The 11,186-nt window shown below is 40.6% G+C and overlaps 1 protein-coding gene across 4 annotated transcripts; it reads left to right on the forward strand.

The window, feature by feature from the left end:
• The first annotated feature begins 200 nt into the window (after nucleotides 1-200).
• LOC110466010 (sulfotransferase family cytosolic 1B member 1-like) lies at nucleotides 201-10,889 on the forward strand. Of its 4 annotated transcripts, none has more exons than XM_021522246.1 (6): nucleotides 201-291; nucleotides 4,861-5,105; nucleotides 5,695-6,009; nucleotides 7,510-7,613; nucleotides 8,064-8,244; nucleotides 9,317-10,889. In XM_021522246.1, exons 2-6 carry the CDS (start codon nucleotides 4,910-4,912, stop codon nucleotides 9,427-9,429), a joined length of 909 nt encoding a protein of 302 aa, XP_021377921.1. In that variant the 5' UTR covers nucleotides 201-291; nucleotides 4,861-4,909; the 3' UTR covers nucleotides 9,430-10,889. The 4 variants fall into 4 exon arrangements, with proteins under 4 accessions (XP_021377921.1, XP_021377923.1, XP_021377924.1 ...); XM_021522248.1 differs by having other exon boundaries at nucleotides 4,877-5,105; XM_021522249.1 differs by lacking the exon at nucleotides 201-291 and adding an exon at nucleotides 300-409 and having other exon boundaries at nucleotides 4,877-5,105.
• The last annotated feature ends 297 nt before the right edge of the window (nucleotides 10,890-11,186 follow it).

An 11,186-nucleotide genomic window follows, 5' to 3' on the forward strand; every position in this document is an offset into this window, starting at 1 on the left:
ATATTGTCTAGATTAAGTCGGCGTTCCCCGTCCTCTGACGAAATGGAAGCGATTGTGTATTACTCTTCGGATGATTCCGGAAGCAACCGGTCTACCGAGTATATTGATTAGAGAATTTTTTTAATAACAAAATTAAATGTCCTACTAGTCCCATTTCGACTGCATTAGCCATGAATTGGCATGCATTAGATGTCCCCACGTAAAAAATATATCAGCTTTCTTGAAATAAGAAGTTCGGACGATTTTATGAAGCGTTGCATATTATATACGGACTATTGAATTGAATTCACAGTGAGTACCCGTTTCTACATATTACTGTATTTAGATATGTTGATACTTATTTCCTTCCATACTCTCGATTATACAACGTCTATTTGATATTGTGTTGGCTGTTACGTCGGTTATAAAGGTGAGTATAAGTGTCACGGACATCAGGAACAAGGAAGGTACTGTGTAATATAAAGCTAAATACGTTTCTATTTTTAACCTATGTTTATCATGGTAGCCAAAGATGTTTTCTTTTATCCTTTGATGAAATTGAGATTCAGCAAGATGTAGACAATTGATCACATGGAGATAGGGGTGTGTGTCCCATGGTTAAGATAGGGGTGTGTGTCCCAGTGTTAAGATAGGGGTGTGTGAAACATTGTTAAGATAGGGGTGTGTGTCGCAGTGTTAAGATAGGGGTGTGTGAAACATTGTTAAGATAGGGGTGTGTGTCTCATTGTTAAGATAGGGGTGTGTGTCTCATTGTTAAGATAGGGGTGTGTGTCGCATTGTTAAGATAGGGGTGTGTGTCGCAGTGTTAAGATAGGGGTGTGTGAAACATTGTTAAGATAGGGGTGTGTGTCCTATTGTTAAGATAGGTGTGTGTGTCCTATTGTTAAGATAGGGGTGCGGTCCAATTGTTAAGATAGGGGTGTGTGTCCTATTGTTAAGATAGGGGGGTGTGTCCCAGTGTTAAGATAGGGGTGTGAGTCCCATTGTTAAGATAGGGGTGTGTATCCCATTGTTAAGATAGGGGTGTGTATCCCATTGTTAAGATAGGGGTGTGTTTCCCAGTGTTAAGATAGGGGTGTGAGTCCCATTGTTAAGATAGGGGTGGGTGTCCCATGGTTAAGATAGGAGTGTGTGTCCTATTGTTAAGATAGGGGGGTGTGTCCTATTGTTAAGATAGGTGTGTGTGTCCCATTGTTAAGATAGAGGTGTGTGACATGGAGATAGGGGTGTGTGTCCCATGGTTAAGATAGGGGTGTGTGTCCCAGTGTTAAAATAGGGGTGTGTGTCCCATTGTTAAGATAAAGGTGTGTGTCCCATTGTTAAGATGGGGGTGTGTCCCATTGTTAAGATAGGAATGTGTGTCCCATTGTTAAGATAGGTGTGTGTGTCCTATTGTTAAGATAGGTGTGTGTGTCCCATTGTTAAGATAAAGGTGTGTGTCCCATTGTTAAGATAGGGGTGTGTGTCCCATAGTTAAGATAGGGGTGTGTGTCCCTTTGTTAAGATAGGGGTGTGTGTCCCATTGTTAAGATAGGGGTGTGTGTCCCATTGTTAAGATAGGGGTGTGTGTCCTATTGTTAAGATAGGGGTGTGTGTCCCATTGTTAAGATAGGGGTGTGTGTCCCATTGTTAAGATAGGGGTGTGTGTCCCATTGTTAAGATAGGGGTGTGTGTCCCATTGTTAAGATAGGGGTGTGTGTCCCATTGTTAAGATAGGGGTGTGTGTCCCATTGTTAAGATAGGGGTGTGTGTCCCATTGTTAAGATAGGGGTGTGTGTCCCATTGTTAAGATAGGGGTGTGTGTCCCATTGTTAAGATAGGGGTGTGTGTCCCATTGTTAAGATAGGGGTGTGTGTCCCATTGTTAAGATAGGGGTGTGTGTCCCATTGTTAAGATAGGGGTGTGTGTCCCATTGTTAAGATAGGGGTGTGTGTCCCATTGTTAAGATAGGGGTGTGTGTCCCATTGTTAAGATAGGGGTGTGTGTCCCATTGTTAAGATAGGGGTGTGTGTCCCATTGTTAAGATAGGGGTGTGTGTCCCATTGTTAAGATAGGGGTGTGTGTCCCATTGTTAAGATAGGGGTGTGTGTCCCATTGTTAAGATAGGGGTGTGTGTCCCATTGTTAAGATAGGGGTGTGTGTCCCATTGTTAAGATAGGGGTGTGTGTCCCATTGTTAAGATAGGGGTGTGTGTCCCATTGTTAAGATAGGGGTGTGTGTCCCATTGTTAAGATAGGGGTGTGTGTCCCATTGTTAAGATAGGGGTGTGTGTCCCATTGTTAAGATAGGGGTGTGTGTCCCATTGTTAAGATAGGGGTGTGTGTCCCATTGTTAAGATAGGGGTGTGTGTCCCATTGTTAAGATAGGGGTGTGTGTCCCATTGTTAAGATAGGGGTGTGTGTCCCATTGTTAAGATAGGGGTGTGTGTCCCATTGTTAAGATAGGGGTGTGTGTCCCATTGTTAAGATAGGGGTGTGTGTCCCATTGTTAAGATAGGGGTGTGTGTCCCATTGTTAAGATAGGGGTGTGTGTCCCATTGTTAAGATAGGGGTGTGTGTCCCATTGTTAAGATAGGGGTGTGTGTCCCATTGTTAAGATAGGGGTGTGTGTCCCATTGTTAAGATAGGGGTGTGTGTCCCATTGTTAAGATAGGGGTGTGTGTCCCATTGTTAAGATAGGGGTGTGTGTCCCATTGTTAAGATAGGGGTGTGTGTCCCATTGTTAAGATAGGGGTGTGTGTCCCATTGTTAAGATAGGGGTGTGTGTCCCATTGTTAAGATAGGGGTGTGTGTCCCATTGTTAAGATAGGGGTGTGTGTCCCATTGTTAAGATAGGGGTGTGTGTCCCATTGTTAAGATAGGGGTGTGTGTCCCATTGTTAAGATAGGGGTGTGTGTCCCATTGTTAAGATAGGGGTGTGTGTCCCATTGTTAAGATAGGGGTGTGTGTCCCATTGTTAAGATAGGGGTGTGTGTCCCATTGTTAAGATAGGGGTGTGTGTCCCATTGTTAAGATAGGGGTGTGTGTCCCATTGTTAAGATAGGGGTGTGTGTCCCATTGTTAAGATAGGGGTGTGTGTCCCATTGTTAAGATAGGGGTGTGTGTCCCATTGTTAAGATAGGGGTGTGTGTCCCATTGTTAAGATAGGGGTGTGTGTCCCATTGTTAAGATAGGGGTGTGTGTCCCATTGTTAAGATAGGGGTGTGTGTCCCATTGTTAAGATAGGGGTGTGTGTCCCATTGTTAAGATAGGGGTGTGTGTCCCATTGTTAAGATAGGTGTGTGTGTCTCATTGTTAAGATAAGGGTGTGTGTCACATTGTTAAGATAGGGGTGTGTGTCCCATAGTTAAGATAGGGGTGTGTGTCTCTTTGTTAAGATAGGGGTGTGTGTCCCATTGTTAAGATAGGGGTGTGTGTCCCATTGTTAAGATAGGGGTGTGTGTCCCATTGTTAAGATAGGGGTGTGTGTCCCATTGTTAAGATAGGGGTGTGTGTCCCATTGTTAAGATAGGTGTGTGTGTCCCATTGTTAAGATAAGGGTGTGTGTCCCATTGTTAAGATAGGGGTGTGTGTCCCATAGTTAAGATAGGGGGGTGTGTCCCTTTGTTAAGATAGGGGTGTGTGTCCCATTGTTAAGATAGGGATGTGTGTCCCATTGTTAAGATAGGGATGTGTGTCCCATTGTTAAGATAGGGGTGTGTGTCCCAGTGTTAAGCTAGGGGTGTGTGTCCCATTGTTAAGATATGGATGTGTGTCCCATTGTTAAGATAGGGGTGTGAGTCCTATTGTTAAGATAGGGGTGTGTGTCCCTTTGTTAAGATAGGGGTGTGTGTCCCATTGTTAAGATAGGTGTGTGTGTGCTATTGTTAAGATAGGGGTGTGTGTCCCATTAATAAGATAGAGATGTGTGTCCCATTGTTAAGATAGGGGTGTGTGTCCCATTGTTAAGATAGGGGTGTGTGTCCTATTGTTAAGATAGGGGTGTGTGTCCCATTGCTAAGATAGGGGTGTGTGTCCCATTGTTAAGATAGGGGTGTGTGTCCCATTAATAAGATAGGGGTGTGTGTCCCATTGTTAAGATATGGATGTGTGTCCCATTGTTAAGATAGGGGTGTGAGTCCCATTGTTAAGATAGGGGTGTGAGTCCCATTGTTAAGATAGGTGTGTTTGTCCCGTTGTTAAGCAGTTGACGGATGCATAATTTAGCCAGGTGTAGGCTAGGGGTACAGTCTCTCGACGTCACTGAAACTAATACATATGTATGGCGAAAATGATAGCAATATTGTGACCCTCTGTGGCAATGAATTATCTCAATGTTGCTCAAAACTAACCAATCAATTAAAATAAAAAATACTGTATTTAGAAAAAGGACACCATTGCTAACATTATTCATGAATTTTCAGTACAAATACTATCGGTATTTCTTAGTTCGCCAATGCAAGAAAATAATAAATAAATAATGCAAAATAATCACAAAATTAGAAATAGGTTGTTATCTCTGCATATTGCCTGTCCATGGTCGGCGTTGCTGCTCAATAACATTATTGCGTTAGCTTTGATTAACGGGATGACGATTAAACACTTGAAAAGTTTTATTCTCAGCCTGTTTCCTTTTAACCCTTTCACCCCTATATAACTTTAGTAAACTCGTCCATGCTTTGATCTGGATGAGTCCATTATGGTCTACAGTGGTGAAAGGGTTAAGGGATTTTAGTAACACCGACGAGTCCTAGAAGAGCGAAACAGCTGAATGATGTAGCGTTATTCAATTCGTCATACTTTACCCATTAACACATGTACAGGTGCGATCACATGTATTATGGTCATCTTTCAACCTCTCCTGATATTGTTTTATCTTTAGTGTTTGATTGTTAGAGCTGGGTTGATATCAGGACCTGCTCTCTACCGAAATGAATAGAAAAGAGGTTACAGAAGATCGGTCTGGATGTCAGGAAAAAGAAAAGCCCGAATTTGAGTTAAAAATGCAACCGTATGATGGATTTAATTATCCGGTCGAGATGCATAACGTAGCGGATCAACTACGTAACATACGGGACATGACACTGAGGGACGATGACATCTTTATTACGTCATACCCTAAGTCAGGTAAATTAATTATAAACCAGTAATATTTTGATTCCTAACTAATTGATTTCTTCGTACCAATTTTATTAGTCGCTTTCAACCAGACGATTGATCACTCGGCGTAGCTTGCGCAGACAACAAGAGTCTGGTTGACAGAGACTACAATTTTATCAGAGGATCTGAGTAATCCATTCTGCTATATTTTCATTTCAAATGTTATTGTTTGTATTAAATAGGTTGGACACCAAGCAATGTACGCTTAAGTCTTTTAACATTTACCATTTTTCTCTGTGTTACTTATATCACACAATATCGGTTCCTAAGTGACTGGGGATTTCGATTTGTTATTGGTTACACATAACTCCTTACCTGACGTAACATGTCAATTTATCTTTGCCTAGGTGAGTGTATCTATCCAGATTTTTGTGTATAATATGTACAAAACAGACAACTTCCTGCTAATTTTAATTCCCTCCTAATATACTGATACGATTATATGAATTCCACATATTTGTGATCCCATCATATTATATCCTTGATATGATTCCTTGGTGACTTGCAGAATCGTTTACTACCACCCAGTTGAATTGAGTGGTTGCTATGGTTACAGGTACACATTGGATTAACGAGGTTGTGTACATGCTGTTACGAGGCCACGCCTCCTACTGCCGAAAACACTGCTGGCTGGACGCTGATGGCTTTGACACCACTGACAACGCCCCGTCGCCAAGGATAATCATTACTCACGTACCGATCAAATGGTTACCATGGCGACTAAGTCAAGGGCGTGTCAAGGTCATTTACATGACGAGGAACCCCAAGGATGTCGTTGTTTCTCACTACAACTTCGGCGTGAATCTGGCTGCTACGGCGTTCGATGGAGAGTTCAATTACTCCTACATTGATAAATTTCTCAATGGAGATGGTATGTTGCAGCCGAAACAAATCAGTCGGTAATTAAAAATCGAATCAATTAATGAAACGAATGATTGCTCAAGTTTGCCGGAAAAGACAAGGAACTACGAATCAAATCATTCATATCAATTTCATTTTATTTTGTTTAAAATTATTCTATTTTTCATTTTGGGCGCATTTCTTAATTAATATGTACTTTCTTACAAAGTTTGGAATAAGTTCAAAATCTTTTGATATATAATGTGTAAGTGTTTGTCTATATATAGATCAGCAGTCTCTCAGGAAGCCAGACATCGGTTTTGTCTATATATAGATCAGCAGTCTTTCAGGAAGCCAGATATCAGTTTTGTCTATATATAGATCAGCAGTCTCTCAGGAAGCCAGACATCAGTTTGGTCTATATATATAGATCAGCAGTCTCTCAGGAAGCCAGACATCAGTTTTGTATATATATAGATCAGCAGTCCCTCAGGAAGCCAGACTTCAGTTTTGTCTATATATAAAGCAGCAGTCTCTCAGGAAGCAAGACATCAGTTTTGTATATATATAGATCAGCAGTCTTTCAGGAAGCCAGACATCAGTTTTGTCTATATATAGATCAGCAGTCTCTCAGGAAGCCATACATCAGTTTGGTCTATATATAGATCAGCAGTCCCTCAGGAAGCCAGACATCAGTTTTGTCTATATATAGATCAGCAGTCACTCAGGAAGCCAGACATCAGTTTTGCCTATATATAGATCAGCAGTCTCTCCGAAAGCCAGACATCAGTTTTGTCTATATATAGATCAGCAGTCTCTCAGGCAGCCAGACATCATTTTTGTCTATATAAAGATCAGCAGTCTCTCAGGAAGCCAGACATCAGTTTTGTCTATATAAAGATCAGCAGTCTCCCAGGAAGCCAGACATCAGTTTTGTCTATATATAGATCAGCAGTCTCTCAGGAAGCCAGACATCAGTTTGTTCTATATATAGATCAGCAGTATCTCAGGAAGCCAGACATCAGTTTTGTCTATATATAGATCAGCAGTATCTCAGGAAGCCAGATATCAGTTTTGTCTATATATAGATCATCAGTCTCTCAGGAAGCCAGACCTCAGTTTTGTCTATATATAGATCAGCAGTCTCTCAGGAAGCCAGACATCGGTTTTGTCTATAGATGTGTGAACGTGTTAAAATATAATCTTCATAAAATGTTCATAATTTCATTATTGTTGTCTGCAGGTAAATCCTGTAGTTCATGTTGCAACATAAGACAATATTAACACCTGGTTGACCCCCCACCCCCTCCCCCAGGTGCGATAATTGTTTTATTGAATATATTCTGCCTTTGATATAACAAGAAACGAACATACTTCCTCCTCTGTATTTCGTTATCCGTCTTGGGTACCTTTCCCGTATACATCACAATGCCGTCATTGATAACTATTGGATATTTTATTTACAGTTAATACATTATCATTGTATCTGACCTTCTTTGACCAGTTTTGCGGTCTTGTTTATTCCACACAGTACCGTATGATTCCTGGTTCCGAAGCGTTCTTGGATGGGAACAGTTCCCAGACACACACCCCAAAGTGCCATTTATGATGATGAACTATGAAAATATGAAATCAGTAAGTAAAATCTATTTATAAACATTGCCTCGACTATCATAAATATAGAAATCCGTAACAGTCGCCATTGAAAACTACACTCCGGAATACTGCAAACGAACGTTGCCCGGTGGTTGGGTGGCGCAGTGGATAGCAAACTAGCCTTTCACCAACACGGCCGGGGTGAATTCTTGAACGTACATGAAGAAGGTATTTGGCCACTTGCCCGATCACTTGTGTTTTCTCTTGGTAGACATATATATCGTACCAGACATATTCAGAGAAAAACAGCGTAAAACGGAAGATGCCCTTTGTACCTAACATCTTTTAACTTTAACAAATAATTTGCTTTTTAAATAGTATTACAAGTAAACCACGCGAGCTTCACGGTTACAACGTTTGTGATGGAAATAGCAAAGACGCACATGTTTAAAAGTTAATTGATTGTATACATTTTAAAATATTTTTTAGAATCTTCGACAAGAAGTTGAGAAAGTGGCTATTTTTCTAGGAAAGGCATTCAACGAAGATTTGCTGGACAAAATTGTAGAGAGCTGTTCGTTTTCAAAGACCAAACAAGACAAACAGGAAAACCCCGACCCTCGCTTCAAAACATTTGCTAGGGATGGATCTCAAATATTGTATAGAAAAGGTGAGGGTTATTTCAGATGAAAAATAAATAAGTACAAAAATGTAAATAATGCCGAAGGTCTGCTTTAAAAACAGGAAAACTAGGGCACAATATGAACAAAAGAATGACGTAGATAGGGAGACCATTGAAAAGGTACATGGATAAATGTTCTAATCGTTTTCTTCAGATTGGTAGGTATGGATTATTAAAAGATTCTTGTAACACAACCAATAAGTGTTTCTATGTGACGTTTCGATGACTAGTATGTTATGTACTCTGTCACCTCCACCAGATAAATGACCAGCGAAGCGTTTGTACACAAAGGTGTAAATGTGTACGAGTTGTCCACAAATCAATGTCGAGTCGGCTACGCTGTAAGCGTGGGTACACAAAGGTGTAAATGTGTACGAGTTGTCCACAAATCAATGTCGACTCGGCTACGCTGTAAGCGTATGTACAATTAGTTGCTATACATGTATATAATATTATGTTGTGGACAACTCGTACACAAGGAAAATAGGACAAAGTGCTCAGAAAGAGCAAGCTTTTTCTGCTTCATCAACGAAACCTGTCATATAAATATATGTCAACTCCACAAAAAGGACAGTAGCAACGTAGGAAAGCAACATATCTCCGATAAAATGAGAGCATTTCGCTCAATCTGTATTTAAGAAATAAAATCTAAGAATACATTTCCGATATATTGATGGTGTTATGAATAATGTAACTTTATCATTCACAATGAACAAGCGTTAGAGATTAGTCATAAATTAGGGATTTTACGCACCCGTCAATCTGTGTGTACAGTATTTAGAAGATTTCGATATGTTTGTCCCCTAGCATCACCAATAAGTCCTATAAAGACGAAACAGCTGTGTGGTGCTGGGTAATTTATGTTTGACTTAACGAATCGATTACCAACATTTAAAGGTGCAGTTATCTGTGATTGTGTAACGTTCATCTATCTTTACCAAGTGGTAGCCGTCGGTATTTTCCGTGAATGTTTCCGGAAAGTGCCGACTGTTTCGGATTGGTTTCTTTGTTTCACGGGCTATAACTGTATACTCACACATTAAACCCTTTTTTGTTACAGGAGAAGTGGGGGACTGGAAGAATTGGTTCACAGTTACAGACAGTGAAAATTTTGACAAAGTCTACAAAGAGAAAATGGCGGAGTCAAAACTCACATTTAGATTCTCAGTGTGACCGAACGTTGTTCACAACATTCGAGATTGTTATAATTACCAAGATTAACTATTATTATAACTTACCTAGAATAAAATATAAGCATCTTCTTAATCTCCGGGATCAGAAAACCGTCTGGGACATATTAATAATAATAATAATATTTATTCAGGTAAAATGCAAATAATACACTTCTATCACATTTTGCAGATTGGACATAAATATACATATATTATCACAGAATGAGATCTTCTTAAATAAGTTATTTATGCCATAAGATTAGAAGTCAGTCAGGTGTTAAAACTGGATTGGATTAGATTAATATAGGCCTTTCCTGGGATGACCCATAAAGCCACATTGTGAATTTATATTGACCAAATTACACTTTTGCTAATGTATTTTTGTCTTGATAATTTTTCTAAATGTACTAGAACACATTTAAGAAATGAATGTTTTATCAAATGTTGTTATAGTCCCATATTACACATTGCTATTGATGACAAACTTGATAAACCGCGATAGAACTTTATTCACATTTGAACAAAAGTCAATGAAGATTCACAATACAAGGGCTTACCCACTCAGATCAGCTCTCATTCACAATACAAGGGCTTACCACTCAGATCAGCTCTCATTCACAATTCAAGGGCTTACCCACTCAGATCAGCTCACAACACAATACAAGGGCTTACCACTCAGATCAGCTCTCAACACAATACAAGGGCTTACCACTCAGATCGGCTCTCAACACAATACAAGGGCTTACCACTCCGATCAGCTCTCATTCACAATATAAGGGCTTAACCACTCAGATCAGCTCTCATTCACAAAACAAGGGCTTACCCACTCAGATCAGCTCTCATTCCCAATACAAGGGCTTACCACTCAGATCGGCTCTCAACACAATACAAGGGCTTAACCACTCAGATCAACTCTCAACACAATACAATGGCTTACCACTCATATCAGCTCTCATTCACAATACAAGGCCTTACCCACTCAGATCAGCTCTCATTCCCAATACAAGGGCTTCCCACTCAGATCAGCTCTCAACACAATACAGGGGCTTACCCACTCAGATCAGCTCTCAACACGATACAAGGGCTTACCCACTCAGATCGGCTCTCAACACAATACAAGGGCTTACCCCTCAGATCAGCTCTCATCCCCAATACAAGGGCTTACCCACTCAGATCAGCTCTCATTCCCAATACAAGGGCTTACCACTCAGATCTGCTCTCATTCACAATTCAAGGGCTTACCCACTCAGATCAGCTCTCAACACGATACAAGGGCTTACCCACTCAGATCGGCTCTCAACACAATACAAGGGCTTAACCACTCAGATCAACTCTCAACACAATACAATGGCTTACCACTCAGATCAGCTCTCAACCCAATACAAGGGCTTACCCCTCAGATCAGCTCTCATCCCCAATACAAGGGCTTACCCACTCAGACCAGCTCTCATTCACAATACAAGGGCTACCCACTTAGGTCAGGTCTCATTCACAATACAAGGGCTTACTCACTCAGATCAGCTCTCATTCACAATATAAGGGCTTAACCACTCAGATCAGCTCTCATTCACAAAACAAGGGCTTACCCACTCAGATCAGCTCGCAACACAAGACAAGGGCTTACCACTCAGATCAGCGCTCAACACAATACAAGGGCTTACCACTCAGTTCAGCTCTCATTCACAATACAAGGGCTTACCCACTCAGATCAGCTCTCAACACAATACAAGGGCTTACCCACTCAGATCAACTCTCAAC

Source organism: Mizuhopecten yessoensis, unplaced genomic scaffold (assembly GCF_002113885.1).
Source record: "Mizuhopecten yessoensis strain PY_sf001 unplaced genomic scaffold, ASM211388v2 scaffold11113, whole genome shotgun sequence".
NCBI classification, from domain to species: domain Eukaryota; kingdom Metazoa; phylum Mollusca; class Bivalvia; order Pectinida; family Pectinidae; genus Mizuhopecten; species Mizuhopecten yessoensis.